Here is a 19,638-nt window from a genome sequence, read left to right as displayed (position 1 = left end):
TGAATTCACCCTCACTTCCCTACTCTAGCTCTTCCAAAAGTTCTGTGCAAATCTCAATTCATTACTCCCTCTAAACATAATCCCCTTATCCACCATCTTCTCCTTCGACAGATCTTCCAGAAGGTTTGTGCAATCCCACACTCCATATTTATTCATACGCTGCACTTTTTTCCTTGCCCGCCATCGTCTTTCATCCTACCTCCATTCATCCCCACGCGGGGATCTCACCAGCAGCCACGTTCTCGATCATAATGCTAAATGTAGGGCTATGGCGCGCTCAACTGGTGTAACAGAGTACTCACAGGCAATGCTGATTTACGGACTATAGTGGGATATCTCGTTGACAGTGTGGTCTTTGCTTCAACTTCTCTGGACATTCCTTCCGGTGCGTCAATTCAACATGGCAGCGCCCGTTACTGTGGGAGGGATAGTGGAGCAAAACATCACTGAAACGGAACAAATATTACCAGAATCCACATCTGGAGAACTGAAAAGACCTCAGTTCGGAACCCGTTTCCTGACAGACCCACGTCAAGTTTTTCAACATAACGCATGGTTCGTATTTGAGCATACTACTGGTGGTAGTACACACATGAATAGCCCTTGATCATGACTCTCAGTTCCATTACATTACACAAGAGTCATTGGATGAAGGTGTCTTTTGTACATGTGTATTTTGTTTAGAGCCCCACGGCTTGGTCTGAACATAAACATGCATCGCTTGCGGTACGGCTTTGGAAGCACAAAGACCTTTCATTTCATATCAGCGAGAAATCAAAACAAGGTTAAATTGATACACAGCTTTTTATATAGGGCTAGGGTTCCCACACGGCCATATTTCCATGTTACAGCGCTTGTTTACGGAAAACAGATTAACTTTATGCGTCTTCTATCACCTTTTTGTACATTTGCTTTTCAACAGAACATGTAAGGTCCTTGGACTGTAAGGAGTAACTTTAGGCTTCATTAGTCTATTATTGGGCTAACATATGGACAGAACAGAACTAGGCATGGGGTAGTCTTCCTCTTGGTTTCTAGTGGTGTTGGTGTCCCATTCACTTTCAGGGACAATGTGGAGTGGACAGAGGAGCAAGAGACAGCAGCCAAGAAGAAGGTCCAGGAAAACAGTCAGCCCCTCCCTCAAGAGAAGCAAGGTTGGTTCTGAACCAGAATCTGGGCTTACAGGAGATGTCCCCCTTTAAGCCGAGAAGCATCCATTCACCAGCTTTTCAAGCTTAATAATGTCAAAATACATGTGGAACTTACCAAAGACAGTTGCTCAGTGAAACTCCTATCATCATTGCTGCCATCCCAGACAGTATGTACTTCCAAAAAAGGTCTAAATAAAATTGACATGCATCTGAAAAAAAATCTACCTAATTAATTCATCAGAGATCTGTATATAATGTCTCGACTGACTGATCCACAAATGACATAAGTAACGACCCATTATTATTTGAAGATCAGTCAGTCAGTCACAATTTACCCATGATACATTGCAGTTTTAATGCTCTCGAACATGGCCAATGCCTTTTCTGGAAATAATATAACGTACCCTATATTGTCTACTTAATCTATTATTGCATTCGGTGTAGCATGGGTGAAACAACAGATTATGAGGTTCATGCACTGTTGTAGGTGATAAAATCAATTCCCTTTCCTGCTGCTGGATCAGCCAATCTGTGCGTGGCATCAGAGAGGAAGAGGCGAAGCGAGAGGTTTCACTCTCGCCAAAATCAGTCCAAATATAAGCCCAATACGTTTCTATGGGCTTATTTTGGACCTAAGCTTGTCTACTGTTTTCCCGGCTTTGGGACAACAACTCCCATTGTTAGGGCGGAGACATGAGCATCATATACACATCTCTGGTGGCAGTAATGAGGTGGATTTGGCACATGAGCACCTGCTCAAAAACAAGGTTATTTCCATATAAGGTGTTTTTTCAGTTGTTTGTCACTTTTTATTTAGACAATTTCTGGGTAGGGCAGTAATGACGATAGCTGCTCAGGGAAACTCCTTTCTTTGGTAAGTACCAAATGTATATTGACATTAGAAGAGATACTTTGGGATTTTGGCAATGACATCTCTTTATCTACTTCCCCAGAGTCAAATGAACTAATGAATACCATTTTTATGTCTCTGCATCCATTGTGAATGAAGTTAGAGAGAGTTTTGCGAGCCAATGCTCACTAGCGTAAGCACCATGAATGGAAGTCTATGGTATCTACTAGCATGCTAGCGGTTACCAAAGAATTCTAGTCATTGCGCAAACGCTAGTTATCAACTTCCTTCAAACTGCACTCAGAGACATAAAAATGGTATCCAAGAGTGTATCTGACTCTGGGAAAGTAGATCCTGAAGTATCCCTTTAAGCTTAAAAAGCTGCTGAATGGCTGCTTAAAGGAGAATGTCTCGTGTAAGCCCAAATTTTAGTTCAGGTTGGTTCATTGCACCCCGTTAATCCTTGAGAGCAGGTGGGTGGTGTTGAGGGGTGGGTGTTTCCCAATTGTGGGAACAGTTTCAACAACTGAGAGTACGGTATCAATTATTTCAGCGCTAGACGCTGATAAGTGATAAAACAAACAACCATACATAGGCCTGCTAGATACATACTTTTGTATATATAGTGTATGTGGACACCCCTTCAAATGAGTGGATTCGGCTATTTCAGCCACATCTGTTGCTGACAGGTGTATAAAATCGAGCACACAGCCATGCAATCTCCATAGACAAACATTGGCAGTAGAATGGCCATACTGAAGAGCTCAGTGACTTTCAATGTGGCACCTTTCCAACAAGTCAGTTCGTCAAATTCCAGCCCTGCTAGAGCTGCCCTGGTCAACTGTAAGTGCTTTTATTGTGAAGTGGAAACGTCTAGGAGCAACAACGGCTCAGCCGCAAAGTGATAGACCACACAAGCTCACAGAACTGGACCGCTGAGTACTGAAGTGTCGTCCGGGTTAGAGGAGAGTTTGGCCGGTCGGGATGTCCTTGTCCCATCGTGCTCATGCGGCTCCTTGTGGCGGGCCAGGTGCATGCATGCTGACTTCGGTCACCAGCTTTACTGTGTTTCCTCCGACACATTGGTGTGGCTAGCTTCCGGGTTAATCGAGCAGTGTGTCAAGAAGCAGTGCGGCTTGGCGGGGTCGTGTTTCGGGGAGGACGCACAGCTTTTGACCTTCGCCTCTCCCGAGTCCATACGGGAGTTGCAACGATGGGACAAGACTGACTACCAATTGGATATCACAAAATTGGGGAGAAAAAAAAAATATTTAACCTCTCTTCGATTGCAACACTCACTACCGAGTTCCAAACTGCCTCTGGAAGCAACTTCGGCACAATAACTGTTTGTCAGGAGCTTCATGAAATGAGGTTCCATGGCCTAGCAACCGCACAGATCACTGTGCAATGCCAAGCGTTGGCTGGAGTGGTGGAAAGCTCCCTGGCATTGGACTCTGGAGCAGCGAAAATGCATTCGCTGGAGTGAAGAATCATGCTTCACCATCTGGCAGTCAGACAGATGCCTGGAGAATGCTACCTTCCCGAAAGCATAGTGTCAACTGTAAAGTTTGGTGGAAGAGGAAAAATGGTCTGGAGCTGTTTCTCATGGTTCAGGCTAGGCGCCTTAATTCTAGTGAAGGAAAATCATAAATGCTACAGCATAAAATTACATTCTAGATGATTCTGTGCTTCCAACTTTGTGGCAACAGTTTGGGGAAGGCCCTTTCCTGTTTCAGCATGACAATGCCCCATGCACAAAGTGAGGTCTATACAGAAATGGTTTGTCAAGATCGGTGTGGAAGAACTTGACTGGCCTGCACAGAGCCCTGACCTCAACCCTATCGAACACCTGTGGGATGAATTGGAATGCTGACTGCAAGCCAGGCCTAATCGCCCAACCTCACTATTGCTCTTGTGGCTGAATGGAAGCAAGTCCACGCAGCAATGTTCCAACATCTAGTGGAAAGCCTCCCCAGAAGAGTGGAGGCTGTTATAGCAGCAAAGCTGGGAACCAACTCCATATTAATGCCGATGGTTTTGGAACGAGATGTTCAACGAGCAGGTGTCCACATACTTTTTGTCATGTAGTGTTAGTACCAGAACAAGATATAGTATATGTAGTAGTCAATTTGCATCTCTTCCACTCATTTCAACAGAGGACTTTGACTGCCGGGCGAACGAGTACTGGAATGAATTCTACACCATCCATGAGAATCGCTTCTTCAAAGACCGCCACTGGCTCTTCACAGAGTTCCCTGAGCTGGCCCCACAGTGTCGCCTCAACCGGGACGCCTGTATTGGGGACGATAGAGCTGAGGACAGTGAACCACATGGTCTCGAACAGAGCCAGGGCCAAAGCAGTGAAGTCACCCCTCTGGCCCATGTAGATGGTGACTACCCTGGATCCAGTGCCATGTATCGCATACTGGAGGTGAGGAATATTGTATCATAGTATGACTGCAGTATATGTTAGCTTGAGTGCCAGTCTGTGTTATGCCAACTCATTGTCACTCATTGTAATGTCAGACATGTTTGCCGTGAGAATGAGCAATAGAGTTGGCAAGAGCACAAACAGATATGGGTCCATCTAAGTATATGTGGCACTCAGGCATAAAGTAGGCTAACCTGTGTCCTTGTTTGATTCAATAGGTTGGCTGTGGTGTTGGAAACACTGTCTTTCCCATTCTGAAGACCAACAAGTGAGTGGTGGTTGGGACCACGTGTATTGATCAGTCCCATTATGCAGTATGCAGCCTGATCAGTTTGACGTTTTATACTAGCTACTACCCTCTTCGTATGCACATGCTGTATATCTGCTATTCAGATCTCAATATGTATTAGATGCTGCAACCCTGTTTCGCACCTCCATGTTCCATGACCCTGTCTTCTTTGTGTGGGACAGTGACCCTGGACTCTTTGTCTACTGCTGTGATTTCTCCAGCACCGCTGTAGAGCTGGTCAAGGTGAGATGGAGAAATGCTTGATAGACAGTGTCATTAGTTGGCTGATAAATGGATTCATTCATCTTGTCCCTTTCACCACCAGGCTAATTCAGAGTATGACCCCGGGCGCTGCTATGCCTTTGTTCATGACCTGGGTGATGAGGGCGCTATTTACCCTGTCCCAGACGCCAGCCTGGATGTTATAGTGCTCATCTTCGTGCTCTCAGCCCTGCATCCGGACAAGTAAGACGCCCCTGTGTGACGTGTGTGTTTGAGTGTGGCAACAAGCAAGTGTGGGTGCGTGTGTGCGATAGGGAAAATTGAAGTGCAATCAAATCAAAAAAACATTCTCTGTCAGGATGCAGGCCTCCATCAGCAGACTGGCTCGGCTGCTGAAGCCTGGAGGAGTGCTGCTGCTCAGGGACTATGGGCGCTATGACATGGCACAGCTACGCTTCAAGAAAGGTTAGTTACCATAGGCACTCATGCGTGGTACTGTGTGGAATATAATCAGATTATATTGGTCACATACACATATTTAGCAGATGTTATTGCGGGTGTAGCGTAATGCTTGTGTGTATCGAAATGCTTGTAAATTGTGATTAGCAATATGTACATTTTTGGGGAAAATATTGAATTATTGAATGTTCCTTTTTCAGGAAGGTGCTTGTCAGATAACTTTTATGTCCGGGGTGATGGAACACGAGTCTATTTCTTCACTCAAGGTAATAAATAAATCCAATCAAAAGGCTAGTATGTACTGCTTTTTAACAGTGGTAATTTGCAAGTCCGTTTTTTTTTATTTTTAAATATATCTTTTTATCTAAGCACCTGGGTGAACCCAGAGCTGTGCAGACAAATGGCTGAGGGAACCCAATAGCAAAACATGACTAATGTTTTACACACACATCACCCCTCAATCCATCTCCATAGTGTCCATCATCACAATGGTCTCATGGAGGTATCTCAATTCTATTCCTCCCTCCCAGGGGCTGCAGTCCCACATCTACCTCAGACACTAGACCCTTTCTGTTTTTTTTGTGTGTATAATATCTCCGTGACATCTCTCACCAGATGAGCTACATGACTACTTCAGTGAAGCGGGTCTGGAGAAGGTCCAGAACATGGTGGACCGGCGGCTGCAGGTGAACAGAGGCAAGCAGCTGACCATGTACCGTGTCTGGATCCAATGCAAGTACCGCAAGCCTCATACCCAACCACCAGAGACACAGGAGTGAGCCAGGAACAGCAGAGAGAACACTGTGTGGCTTATCATTGAACATTTCAGTGTCTGAGGTAGATGTGGGACTGCAACCCCTGGGAGGGATGGGTGGAGATGGATTGAGGAGTGATGTGTGTGCAATGCATTAGACATGTTTTGCTATTGGGTTCCCTCAGCCATTTGTCTTCACAGCCCTGGCTCAGAAATGGCATATAGAAAAGGATGATGAGCTAATGAAACCTGAAAAAAGGTCTGGAAACCCAATGTTCTAATGTTTACATTCAACAGACTGTTTGACATTTTTCATTGTTTTAGATTAATTGTGATGTATGAGTTAAAAAATTTTTTTTTACATTAACACTTTCAAGATGATTAAAAAAACTGTGTAAACCCATCACTGTCACATGATTCCTTTCAGATAATTGCCTTCACTTCACATTTCAAAAGATGATTGCGTTTCTGTCTCCCTGAAAAGTTATGGCCAGTTTTAGATTGCATGTAGCTAGTTTGTAAATCAGTTTCAATTGGTCTACAGTCGGTTTTGGGGGAAGGCGTGGTTGGGGTGAAGGTGGAAAGCCACATTTGAACAATATCACGAGAATAAAGGAAATTTACCGATTATTGTTTATATTACCAAAAAAAAAGAGACCAAACCAATCCAGATTAAACTGAAATGATTGGAATAACACAATTTCCGTAACAGATTGTTTGCTAGGGCGAGGAAGGTGAAGCCAGACACCAACTTTGTTCTGATTGAGTACAGAATTAGACCGAACATATCAGATCGGAGGACAACATTATAACACAAAATAGCCACATTGTTGGAGCATGTTCGCGATGAAAAGGGCAAGTGATGGTCATTGTTCGGGATAAAATACCTCGAAAGAGGCATGGTACGGCCCTTGATGAAAGGAATGTGAACCTGGGGATACCGGTGTAGGGAGTGCGGAAAGGCGGGTTCGGGATACCCCAGGACTTCTAGGCGGAGAAGGGAACTATCCGTCGTTATTGGGGGGCCAAGCAGACGCTCGTCTCCTAACGGGTAACAAATCAACACCGAAGAACGGGGATTTGGATGAGGCCTCGTTTGACAGTGTCGAGGTAGGGAGACAAGATTCGTGGACATATAAAGATTGGACCCGTGGAAAATATAATTACAACAGGTAACCTTGGTCGAGTTATATTAATGTTTTACTTCTCACATAACTTTGGGTTGGGACATAATATTCCTGAAAAACAGCAGTTTTCATGTAGCTAATGCTAGCTAGCTAACCTTACATGTTAGTCGGACATTTGCCATATCGCTATCCATCACCCTTAGCCTAGTAACGTTAGTTATCTATTTAAATTGACAATTTTGCAAGTAGTTATAATTTGGGAATATAAAATGCTGTTTTTTTTTTAGTTACCTATCAGACATATTTGCCAACGAAGTGACCAACTTGCTAGTTAATAGTTAGCTGCACCAGATGGCCAACGTCGGACGTTAGCTGGCTACTGTAGTTAACTAGCTAGCCAACAAGCGTTTAGCAACAAAAACATGTTTGGAATGCCATTACCAACAAGGCAGCCATTCCCATAGACTAGCCAAGGGGGGAACCTGAATTATTGACACATGTCAACTAATGTAATGAACACATGATCATGAGTCATGGCAATGTCTATCTATCATGTTACTCTCATTGTTAGTATTTTGTCACCTGCAAGTGGATGATGGCAAGCTGCCTGTACTCTTTGATCAGCTAGCTAGTTAGTTATCTATCGAGTTGATTTGATATACTATTAACAAGTTGGTTGGTCGCTGGCCTGACCCTTCTTGCCAAAACTGTCAGCTAACTAGCTAGGCAACGAAGCTATGTGGCAAAATGAGTCCATCAGATTCACTAATCTTATCACGATACTGTAATCACAGTTTTGAAACCATATTTGCTGAAATGTCCCTTGTCAGCACAGGAGTATGCTCAGCTCTTGCCTGTTTAGTCTTTGCTTCATCTCTTGTTGTTGATCAAGTTCTGCGTTGGAATCAGTGGTGGTGACTTGATAAAAAAAAACAGGTGTGTCTGAGGTTATCCGTGAGTCAGTTTCCACGAATTTATAGTTGCAAGCATCAACACATTCATCTATAGGCAACCCTGAACTGGTTGTGTCACTAAATCCTCAAGCTGTTGTCAGAGGATTTCCAGACCCTTGTATTCTTACTCTGTATGATGTTCGTCTGTGCTATGGAAAGTAAACAGATCTGATATCAAATTGTGTGTTTCTTGCTCATTGTCCCTGCAGCCATGATGGAAGAACTGCACAGCCTGGACCCGCGACGGCAGGAGCTGCTGGAGGCTCGCTTCACTGGGGTCGGCGTGGCTAAGGTCTGTGTTACTACACTATATCATTGGAGATGAGAGAGGCCTATATAGCGTCTTGCTCCTTCCCGCTCCACCCTTTCTACTAATGTAGGACTGACAACAGGATCTCAGTCGTGAACTTTTATTTCAGGACCATATCTGTCTGTCTTTGTCTCTCTCTCACCCCTTCTCTTTGTTTCTCCCTTTCTTTGTTTGATTCTCTATTTCTGGTTGAGCTTGGTCAGGGACAGGAGAGCCCCCTCCGTCTCTCTCTCTCTCTTGAGAATGTAGAGCTGTGTGTCTGTGTTTGTTGGCTGGTGTGGTATGGTATCCTCTCCTACTGGCTCATGATGTGGCGGCTGCATATGCAAGTGCGGAGGGCTGCCAAGAAGGGAACGGGCAGGAGGGGGAAGTGGGGAAGGGCTGTCACTCTCATACGCGTAGAAACCCTGACCAGATGTTATGGCAGTAGCGCTCTGGCTTTTGATTAGAGGTCCTGCCTGGTGGTGCTGAGGAAGACTCCATCTTAGAGAGCTGCCTTTGTGGGAAGTGATTCGGAGCCCAGAGAGTGAATGAGAGCCAGGACTGGGCTCTATGCCAGCCGTAGGCAGAACTGAGCCCAGAGCATGGTGCTGTCGCAGAGAAAATGGCGGCTCCCGCTAAAGCGTCATGCCACGGCCGAACCAGCCTGACCAGGTTCTGTCTGACAGAGTTGCAGTGTGTGGAAAGACGGGGGGGAGAGAGAGAAAGGAAGTATTAGCCTAGAGAGAGATGAGACGTATAGCCTGCTCTGGTGTTATAGGTCTGAAAGCCCCAGGATGTGGTGGTGGCAGCTCAACTTGTGTCTCTCGACCTTGAACAGCCCTGTAGCTCTGCTCCCTATCAGTCATCCTGAGCTGCCTTATAAGCGTTGTCGGCGCGGCTTAAATCGGTCCAGAATTGGCGGCAGAGAGAAATGTGCTGTTTTTCAGCTCATTTCCTGCAATTCTATCAATTTTTCCATGGAGCTGAAAGAATTCTGCAGTGTGAAAGCAAATTCTCTGCAATTCTAAGCATTTCTGTGTTCTTATGCTTAAACATTAGAACATAACCTATGGGGACCCCAATTGGGGCTCCTTGGCATGTACCCTGCATGCCACGTCAGTAATCCAGCCATTCCAAAAATAGTATTAAATAAGTCGTTTAGCTAGTTTTTATTTTGGGGATTTCTAGTTCTCAAAGATTATATAACAATATATAGGTCCATTTGATATTTTCTACATTCTGTCCATCCTTAAAATGTATTTCATTTCGCAGCGCTACTGCTAAGTGAATACAAGGGAAACACTGAAAGCCCTCCAATACCCTATCTGAGTAGTAGGATTTTAAAATTGTTTGAACAAGGCTGGAGAGAATGAGGATGAAATAATGAAAGGCGAGAGTGTGAGGGAGAAAAAGATTGAGAGACCTACTCCCACCTGCATTAGTTATGTCTGATGTTCAGCAATTTCAGGTTCAATTTAGTTAGAGGGAGCAGCATTATGTGTCCAGAATGACTAAGTATATTTCTCTGATATGGCAGAGTCTGGTGAATTCAAAAGTGAGTCATTTGAGTGACAGGCATCACCTAGGCAACAGACATTTAGAATTGATAGGGTAGGTACACAGTGTGGAGACGAATGGTGATGATATTAGCTCAACCCTATTCCTCTCCGACTCTCTTCTGCTCTCTCTTTCTCTCAAAAACAATCACTCACCTTATCTGTTCACCAGAGAGTAGACATGGGGAGAAAGTCAGAAACAGTCAGTCATCCCTCCCTTCCACACCCCTGGTTTAACTGTGAATTAAGTTTAGTCCCTCCCAGCACTTGGCATATCCTTCCACTCTTTGTCTGATGTGTAATTGTGTGGGTTTGTTTGTTTTTGAACAGGGTTCAGGCCACAATGAGTCGTCCAATCAGAGCCTGTGCAGTGTGGGCTCTCTCAGTGACAAAGAGCTGGAGGTCAGTGGCGCCATAAATCTTTTCACTCTTGTTATATGATATTTTATGCATCTTCCACTGTCTTAAACTACAATGTGTTTCTCCTACTCGTTTTCCAGACCCCAGAGAAAAAGCCCAACGACCAGAGAACGAGGAAGAGGAAAGCAGAGCCGTACGATGGCAGCCAAGGTGAGATGTCGGTCTCCCTTCCTCCGTGATCTCTCTCATTCACCTCAGTCGTGCCCTGCCGGCGGCCATTTTGTTGTCAGAATATATCAATGGCCCACAGATTTTCAGCCTTTTTTTTCTCTTCTCCAGGGAAAGGAGGAGGAAGAGGACAGAAAATTAGTGATTATTTTGAGGTGAGTGTGCAAGATGCACTTTTTGGCAAGACTCCTCCATAGCTTTGAATTCCTTCGCTCTTCTTCTGACTTTTCCATTAAATCTGTCAGTTTGCGGGTGGTAGCGGTCCTGGTACTAGTCCTGCCAGGAGTCTTCCTCCAGTTGTCCGCTCCTCCCCACAACATCACTCCCTCTCCAACCCCCCAGGCACGGTGAGCATGCTCCCTCACTTCTCCTTTCTTTTTCCGCCTCCCTTTTCACCGTGCCCCCCCAATTCCTAACGAACCCATCGTGTCCTTCAAACTGACCTGAATGCAGAGCATAATGTTACTGTGGTCTGTGACATGATGTTAGAGGTATGTGTGGATGTCTTTGTATCCCAGATGCAGCAGGGCAGCCCGTCCTCTATGGGTTCAGCCAACACAGAGCACTCATCCTGTTCCCTAAAGCCTGTCTCCCTCTACATGAACCACAAAGCCACACAGGTAGCTGTTACCTTACACCATCTGTACACACACACACACACACACACACACACACACACACACACACACACACACAGAGCACTGGTGATGTCTGTAATAACTCCTGTATTATGACACGTCTCCTTGTCTCTAATGACTGTTCGACTTCGTCTCTCTTTCTCGTCCTCTGGTTCTCCTCCTGCAGTCTGACCTGACGGTAGAGAAGCTAACTGCAATGGAGAATAACAAGAACTCGGACCTGGAGAAGAAGGAGGGGAGGATAGATGACTTACTGCGGGTGGGAACACATCTGCCATCAACACGCCCTTGTTTTCCCATTCTGTCTTCTAATGGAATAGCATGTTGTGGGCCTCGTCATGAGACAGCATGATGCTCCAGACATGGAAACGGATCTCTTCAGAAACTACTAACTGACATTTTAAAACAACTTTGTTTCATTTAAAAGGACTATTAATTAATGGGATTTTGACCCGTTCTGTTTCAGGCGAACTGTGACCTTCGAAGGCAGTTGGATGAGCAGCAGAGGATGCTGGAGAGGTACAAAGAACGCTTGAACAAATGCGTGACCATGAGCAAGAAGCTGCTGATTGAGAAAGTGAGTTCTCCCTCTGTCCCTACAACAGGCTTGGGAGTCTAGAATACCATCACCCATGTCTATTTTCTTGACCAAGGACTAGCTTTCCCCAGGTATAACGTGTGTCTCTCCCCCCAGTCGAAGCAGGAGAAGATGGCATGTCGCGACAAGAGCATGCAGGACCGTCTTCGTCTGGGTCACTTCACCACCGTCCGACATGGTGCCTCATTCACAGAACAGTGGACCGACGGATATGCCTTTCAGAACCTTATCAAGTAAGGGTCACTCAAAAGCCTCTCTCACTCTACATCTCATACTCCTCTCTACACTCATCTGTTGTTTTTAATCTTTCTCTCATACCAGCACTGACCCTCCCCGTCACCTGTCTGTCTGTGTCTCGTCTCTAGGCAACAGGAGAGGATCAACTCCCAGCGAGAGGACATAGAGAGACAGAGGAAGGCCCTGGCCAAGAGGAAACCGCCGTCAATGGCCCAAACCCCGCCCCTTAGCCTGGAGCAGAACAAACGCAAGAGCAAGGCCAACGGAGCCGAGAGCGACGCGTACGTTACCCCGCCTCTTCCCCTCTCTGTATAAATGCATACATTTTCCCAGGTTTGCTTCTGTTTGTGATGGTGAGTTTCTTCTTCTTCCAGGTTATCACAGGCCGAGTATCACGAGCAAGAGGAGATTTTCAAACTAAGACTGGGCCATCTCAAGAAGGTGGTGTGCTGTTTACCTGCAATGTTTCTATATTTTGTGTATATAGTTTGTATACTGTTAATCTGTTGGTTCCTGTAAAAGTTGCTAATAAGCTTGCCGTGTATTGCAGGAAGAGGCAGAGATCCAGGCTGAGTTGGAGAGGTTGGAGCGAGTACGGAACCTGCACATCCGTGAGCTCAAGAGGATCCACAACGAGGATAACTCCACGTACGTGCTCTCTATCAGTGTTCTCTTATTTGTGTTCCCTCTGTTTGACTTTTAATCAAAATATGTCTGATTTCCGCAACAGGTTCAAAGACCACCCTACGCTAAACGACCGGTACCTACTGCTCTACTTACTAGGCCGAGGTGGCTTCAGTGAAGTTTACAAGGTGAGGGCACTCATTGGAACTGACCTTTTTGTCATCATGGTCAAATGCATAGTTGTATACCCATTGAATTAAGTACAGTGACTACATGGTCTAAAGGATTTCTCATAATGATGAACTTTTGATGTTCACCTGAATCCATTTTTAAGTCTCTGCCAAGGTTTCATATTGGTGCCAGGTTTCGCTCGGATATGATAAAGAATAATGGATGTGATCGAAAGATTTATTTGTAATCGATGTGTCTCACGTTTTGAAGGCCTTTGACCTAACGGAGCAGAGATACGTCGCAGTCAAAATCCACCAGTTGAACAAGAACTGGAGGGATGAGAAGAAAGAGAACTACCACAAGTGAGTTCCCTTTTTCTTATCATAGACGGACACCTTTTTTTTTCTCAGAGTGATACGGGTAACAAAAGCACTTTGGTTTTAACATTGGAGTTTTTAACGTGGTCTCTGTTTCAGACACGCATGTCGAGAGTATAGAATCCACAAGGAGCTGGACCACCCACGGATAGTCAAACTCTACGACTACTTTTCACTCGACACAGACTCGTAAGTCGACCCCCCCCAAAACAGCAGCAGAACATATCCAACACATCTTTGGAATATAACTTGAGATTTGGGGGGGGTGGTGGTGGTGTTATTTTTTTCCTTTCAACTCTGTATCCTACTGTTTTGAAACGGTACCTCACAGTCGGTTCCCTTGTCTCTCGTTGTGGAACAGGCTCTGTACGGTTCTAAACTAAGACAGTACCACACAGCCGATTGCACCGTCATTGTTCTAGGTTCTGTGCGTTTCTAGTGCTTAACAGTACCACATCCTCTCTCTCGTTATGTCCCAGGGTCTGTACGGTTCGAGATTAAAACACTACCTCACCGTGGGTTCCTCTGTCTCGTTGTGTTCCAGGTTCTGTACGGTTCTAGAGTACTGTGAAGGGAACGACCTGGACTTCTACCTGAAGCAGCACAAGCTGATGTCGGAGAAGGAGGGCCGCTCCATCATCATGCAGATGGTCAACGCCCTCAAGTATCTCAACGAGATCCGCCCACCCATCATCCACTACGACCTTAAACCTGGTGGGTACACACAGCAACGGATCGCATGGACACTAGCATGGCAGCAGTTACACTGCAATATTAGTACCAAGTCAACACTGATGCCATCACTTAGAGTACCAGTCAAAAGTTTGTACACACCTACTCATTCCAGGGTTTTTCTTTATTTGTACTATTTTCTACATTGTAGAATAATAGTGACGACATCAAAACAATGAAATAACACATATGGAATCATGTTGTAACCAAAAAAGTGTTAAGCAAATTCTTCAAAGTAGCCACTCTTTGCCTCGATGACAGCTTTGCACTTTCCTGGCATTCTCTCAACCAGCTTAATCTGGAATGCTTTTCCAACAGTCTTGAAGGAGTTCCCACATATGCTGAGCACTTGTTGGCTGCTTTTCCTTCACTCTGCGGTCCAACTCATCCCAAACCATCTCAATTGGGTTGAGGTCGGGTGATTGTGGAGGCCAGGTCATCTGATGTAGCACTCCATCACTCTCCTTATTGGTCAAATAGCGATTACAGCCTCGAGGTGTATTGGGTCATTGTCCTGTTGAAAAACAGATGCTAGTACCACTAAGCGCAAACCAGATGGGATGGCGTATCGCTGCAAAAGGCTGTGACAGCCATGTGCCTTGAATTATAAATAAATCGCAGACAGTGTCACCAGGAAAAAAACATCACACCATCACACCTCCTACTCCATGCTTCATGGTGGGAACAACACATGCGGAAATCATCCATCCACCTACTCTGCGTCTCACCAAGACAACGCGGTCAGAACCAAAGATCTCAAATTTGGCGTCATCAGACCAAAAGGACAGATTTCCACATGTTTATTGTCCCAAGAAAGTCTCTTCTTATTGATGTCCTTTAGTAGTGGTTTCTTTGCAGCAATTTGACCACGAAGGCCTGATTCACGCAGTCTCCTGTCAACAGTTGATGTTGAGATGTGTCTGTAGCAGAGGTAACTCTGGTTCTTCCTTTCCTGTGGTGGTCCTCATGAGAGCCAGTTTCATCATAGCGCTTGATGCTTTTTGCGACTGCACTTGAAGAAACGTTCAAGTTCTTGAAATGTTCCGGATTGACTGACCTTCATGTAATGATGGACTGTTGTTTCTCTTTGCTTATTTGAGCTGTTTTTGCCATAAAATGGACTTGGTCTTTTACCAAATAGAGCTATCTGCTGTATACCACCTCTACCTTTTCACAACACAACTGATTGGCTCAAACGCATTAAGAAGGAAAGAAATTCCACAAATTACCTTTTTAATAAGGCACACCTGTTAATTGAAATGCATTCCAGGTGACTACCTCATGAAGCTGGTTGAGAGAATGCCAAGAGTGTGCCCAGCTGTCATCAAGGCAAAGGGTGGCTAATTTGAAGAATCTCAAATATAAAATGTGTTTTTGATTTGTTTTTTGGTTAATACATGATTCCATATGTGTTCTTTCATAGTTGTGATGTCTTCACTATTATTCTACAGTGTAGAAAATAGTCAAAGACATCACATCCATACATCTTGAACATTCTATCGTTGCCCAACATCAAACTTGTTGTTGTTGTTATGATATGCAGCCTGGTGGTCCAAATAGCATAACTGGTGTATTTGAACACCGATTAACCCATCCGTTAATTCGATATATGTTAATCTAGCAAGCCAGACAACTAAAAGCAACTTTAGAAACAATGTTTTGGTTAGTTTCTAGCGTGTTAGAAGGTAGGCAGTTCAAATAATGAGCATAGCTGACATCTTTTTAGGGAAAGTGGGATACCTAGTTAGTTGTACAACTGGATGCATTCAACTGAAATGTGTCTTCCGCATTTAACCCAACCCCTCTGAATCAGAGAGGTGCGGGGGGGCTGCCTTAATCGACATCCAAGTCTTCGGCATTTGGGGAACTGTGGGTTAACTGCCTTGCTCAGGGGCAGAACGACAGATTTTTACCTTGTCAGCTCAGGGATTCAATCCAGCAACCTTTCGGTTACTGGCCCAACGCTCTAACCACTAGGCTACCTTTTTTAGTACATTTTTATTCATTATTACAGGAAAGTAAACTCACAACAAGAGAATTTTTCAAGGTAAAGGCAAGCTAATTACAGAAAATAGCTTACGGTTGCGAGTGTGACGTATTAAATGCAGGGCACTCTACCGGATATTTCTTTAAAACTTGTCTCATTGCTATCGCAGTCAGGTAACCATGACAACACTTTTTTAATCGGTCTGCGACAAGGAAACTGAAAGTCTCAGTAACCGTCTCCTATAGACATTCCACCGGAGTATAAATGAAATGTTGTTTGGCCCAGCGAAACTTGTCATATTCAAATTGTCTACAGACACGTCGTTAGACCAATTTATAAACCAGCCTTGACCACATATTACTGGGGAATGTTCATTATGACCTTTTTTTTGTCTTGATCTCTGACTTGTCTTTTCCTCAGGCAACATCCTCCTGGTGAATGGCACAGCCTGTGGGGAGATCAAGATCACCGACTTCGGCCTGTCCAAGATCATGGACGACGACAGCTACAACTCAGTGGATGGGATGGAGCTGACCTCGCAGGGTGCAGGGACCTACTGGTGAGGCTTCGCACAAACTACAACAATAGAATGACTATCTTGTTTTGGATGATTTGTTATTGTGGAAAGAGTGTTTCTCTAATAAATGATCTTCCCTTGCAGGTACCTTCCCCCAGAATGCTTTGTGGTGGGTAAAGAGCCTCCTAAAATCTCCAACAAGGTGGACGTGTGGTCAGTGGGAGTCATCTTCTACCAGGCTCTGTATGGACGCAAGGTAATGCAAGCACGCACACGCTACTAACTACTCTCGGAATTGTATTCATACTCTTTATATTCCATTTAAGAGATGAGGATGTTTTGTGTTGCTAACTTTAGCCTTTTTTCTTTCTTTGTCTTCCCCTCCAGCCCTTTGGCCATAACCAGTCTCAACAGGACATCCTGCAGGAGAACACCATACTGAAGGCAACAGAGGTGCAGTTTCCCCCCAAACCAGTAGTCACCCCAGAAGCTAAGGTACTGCTTGTTTTTTCTGTCTGTCCTTCCCTCCCATTTCTGTCATTTGTTAGTCCATCCCTTAAAATCATCCTCACCTGGTGTTGTTTCTCCAGCCCTCTTTCACTTTACACATTCATCCCTTTCTGCTCTGTACACAAACTCTTCCCCTGTCACAACGTCTCTAAATGTCCCCTCCTTATCTCTCTCCAGGCCTTTATAAGGCGCTGTCTGGTCTACCGGAAGGAAGACCGTATCGATGTGCACCAGCTAGCCAGTGACCCCTTCCTCATGCCTCACATCCGCAAGTCTGTGGCCACGTCCGGAGCCTCTGGCACGGCTATACCTTCCACCTCCAGCTCCTCCAACAGCAGCGCCTCAAACTGAGCCCTCACTATCTATCTCACTACGAACTGACTGACCTGAGTGGAAGGTGGAGGTGGGGGTGGCTGCCTGATTCAGCCCCCTCACCACTTACCATCCTTCTATGTCCTGTCATGGGCTCAGCACCCCAGGGAAACCTCTGGGGTGCAGGCAGGGGGAGCGCGAGTAATCATGGGTGAAGTGGAGGGGTGGGGTAATCAGTGTTCCAACTGCAACTTGGAGCCCTCCATCTCCCATGTTCACCCACCCAGCTTCCCTGTCTCTCCCTCCCCTGAGGGGCGGTGTTGTTCTGGGGGTCAAAGCCCTAGGGTCCCCCCACAGTGAGGAGGGGGGCATGGCACTGAGCTGATGAAAAATGGGAAAATTCAACAATTTTAAGATGAAAAGAATGGAATCTGGCTGCATTAGTTTTGAGAAATGGGACTGGTTTTCCATCTCATACACACCATGCCTCAGAGTTGTCCCAGATGCTCTGGGTTCTCCTTTGATAAATGCTTTGGTTGTCATCCAACCCCCTCCCCTGACTGACAGTACCAGTCTAGCCTGCCTTTAGACTGGACCTGTACAAGACCTATGGAGTTGATTAATTTAAGCCACTCTCCAGGGTCCAGGTAGTTTTGAAGGGAGGCATACCCCCCCCGCCGCTGTGTGTTTTAAATCCTGTGACCAAAGCTTAAGACTTCCAGATGGTGGCACTGTTCCGCTGCAGTTTTTTATATTGGTTCTAGTTGTGTTACATGATATATGACGTGGAAAATGAATGAATGGTCCCTTTTTTAAGAATTGTTACTTTTACATTTTTCCAATTCGAAGGGAAAAAAAAGCAATTGGTGGTTTTTAAATTTGTTTTATTTTGTCTTTTGCCCTGTTCTCTTTTTAGTAATTGCCCCTTCTTGAAAACACATATTTATTTAGGTCTGTTTTATTGAATTCTTTTGCCAATAAAATGCAAGGGACTGGTTTACTCATTGTACTGTACTGTTGGGAGGAGATTGGGCCTTAGCAGAGAATTGCATAACCCATTAAATGCTATTGGTTAAACTGTGCGATCTGAGTGTATGTGGGGGTGGGGGGGGTTGGTTCTGGTTGGGTTGTTTACTCTCAGAAGGCTCGGCAAGCTCATTTCTCTACATCAACAACACAAAAGCACACTTGTGTAATATTTATTATCTGTAACCTGGAATTTCTAGGGGGAAAAGGAAACTGGGAAGACCCAGGAACAGCTGGAGAAGGTCTATCGAGGAGGAAATAAAATAATCAAGAACATTTTTCAAAGGGAGGCAGGTAGTCCAGCTGCTTCAATATATCCTCGTAGTTTTCCTCCCTCATGATGCCATCTATTTTGTAAAGTGCACCCACAATCTGATGCTGCCGCCCCCGTGCTTCACGGTTGGGATGGTGTTCTTCAGCTTGCAAGCCTCCCCCTTTTTCCTCCAAACATAACGATGGTCATTATGGCCAAACAGTTCTATTTTTGTTTCATCAGACCAGAGGATATTTCTCCAAACAGTATGATATTTGTCCCCATGTGCAGTTGCAAACCGTAGTCTGACATTTTTTATGGAGGTTTTGGAGCAGTGGCTTCTTCCTTGCTGAGCGGCCTTTCAGGTTATGTCGATATAGGACTCGTTTTACTGTGGACATAGATACTTTTGTACCTGTTTCCTCCAGCATCTTCACAAGGTAAAGGACGTTCATGTTGTTCTGGGATTGATTTGCAATTTTCGCACCAAAGTACGTTCATCTCTAGGAGACTGAGCGGTATGACGGCTGCGTGGTCACATGGTGTTAATGCTTGCGCACTATTGTTTGTACAGATGAACGTGGCACCTTCAGGCGTTTGGAAATTGCTCCCAAGGGTGAACCAGACGTGGAGGTCTACAATTTTCTTTCTGAGGTCTTGGCTGATTTCTTTGGATTTTCCCATAATGTCAAGCAATGAGGCACTCAGTTTGAAGGTAGGCCTTGAAATACATCCACAGATACACCTCCAATTGATTCAAATGATGTCAATTAGCCTATCAGAAGCTTCTAAAGCCATGACATTTTCTAGAATTTTCCAAGCTGTTTGAAGGCAGTCAAATTAGTGTATGTAAACTTCTGACCCACTGGAATTGTGATACAGTGAATTATAAGTGAAATAATCTGTAAATAATTGTTGAGAAAATTACTTGTGTCATGCACAAAGTAGATGTCCTAACCGACTTGCCAAAACTATAGTTTGTTA

At 44.9% G+C, this 19,638-nt stretch overlaps 2 protein-coding genes across 2 annotated transcripts; both read left to right on the top strand.

Annotated features, from left to right (window-relative positions):
• Positions 1-341: 341 nt before the first annotated feature.
• Positions 342-6,560, top strand: mettl2a (methyltransferase 2A, methylcytidine). Its single transcript, XM_024390134.2, has 9 exons — positions 342-555; positions 1,066-1,154; positions 4,158-4,432; positions 4,651-4,700; positions 4,904-4,964; positions 5,047-5,186; positions 5,302-5,408; positions 5,603-5,668; positions 6,018-6,560. Exons 1-9 carry the CDS (start codon positions 401-403, stop codon positions 6,179-6,181), a joined length of 1,107 nt encoding a protein of 368 aa, XP_024245902.1. The 5' UTR covers positions 342-400; the 3' UTR covers positions 6,182-6,560.
• Positions 6,561-6,656: 96 nt separating this feature from the next.
• Positions 6,657-18,375, top strand: LOC112225973 (tousled-like kinase 2). Its single transcript, XM_024390131.2, has 21 exons — positions 6,657-7,328; positions 8,446-8,528; positions 10,415-10,486; positions 10,585-10,654; positions 10,784-10,827; positions 10,918-11,019; positions 11,191-11,292; positions 11,477-11,569; positions 11,777-11,887; positions 12,005-12,141; positions 12,274-12,426; positions 12,520-12,586; positions 12,696-12,793; positions 12,876-12,957; positions 13,211-13,302; positions 13,417-13,506; positions 13,862-14,031; positions 16,457-16,595; positions 16,698-16,809; positions 16,941-17,048; positions 17,241-18,375. The coding sequence occupies exons 2-21, from the start codon at positions 8,448-8,450 to the stop codon at positions 17,412-17,414; spliced, it is 2,097 nt and encodes a 698-aa protein (XP_024245899.2). The 5' UTR covers positions 6,657-7,328; positions 8,446-8,447; the 3' UTR covers positions 17,415-18,375.
• Positions 18,376-19,638: the final 1,263 nt, after the last annotated feature.

This window comes from Oncorhynchus tshawytscha, linkage group LG27 (genome assembly GCF_018296145.1).
Source record: "Oncorhynchus tshawytscha isolate Ot180627B linkage group LG27, Otsh_v2.0, whole genome shotgun sequence".
NCBI lineage: Eukaryota > Metazoa > Chordata > Actinopteri > Salmoniformes > Salmonidae > Oncorhynchus > Oncorhynchus tshawytscha.
This window is presented reverse-complemented; position numbering and strand designations above follow the sequence as displayed.

Coding starts and splice junctions, on each gene's coding strand:
- mettl2a (XM_024390134.2), top strand. CDS start 401: ATGGCAGCGCCCGTTACTGTGGGAGGGATAGTGGAGCAAAACATCACT. Junction 4,965..5,046: donor CCGCTGTAGAGCTGGTCAAG/GTGAGATGGAGA, acceptor TTTCACCACCAG/GCTAATTCAGAGTATGACCC. Junction 5,669..6,017: donor AGTCTATTTCTTCACTCAAG/GTAATAAATAAA, acceptor ATCTCTCACCAG/ATGAGCTACATGACTACTTC.
- LOC112225973 (XM_024390131.2), top strand. CDS start 8,448: ATGATGGAAGAACTGCACAGCCTGGACCCGCGACGGCAGGAGCTGCTG. Junction 11,293..11,476: donor TGAACCACAAAGCCACACAG/GTAGCTGTTACC, acceptor CTCCTCCTGCAG/TCTGACCTGACGGTAGAGAA. Junction 14,032..16,456: donor CCACTACGACCTTAAACCTG/GTGGGTACACAC, acceptor TCTTTTCCTCAG/GCAACATCCTCCTGGTGAAT.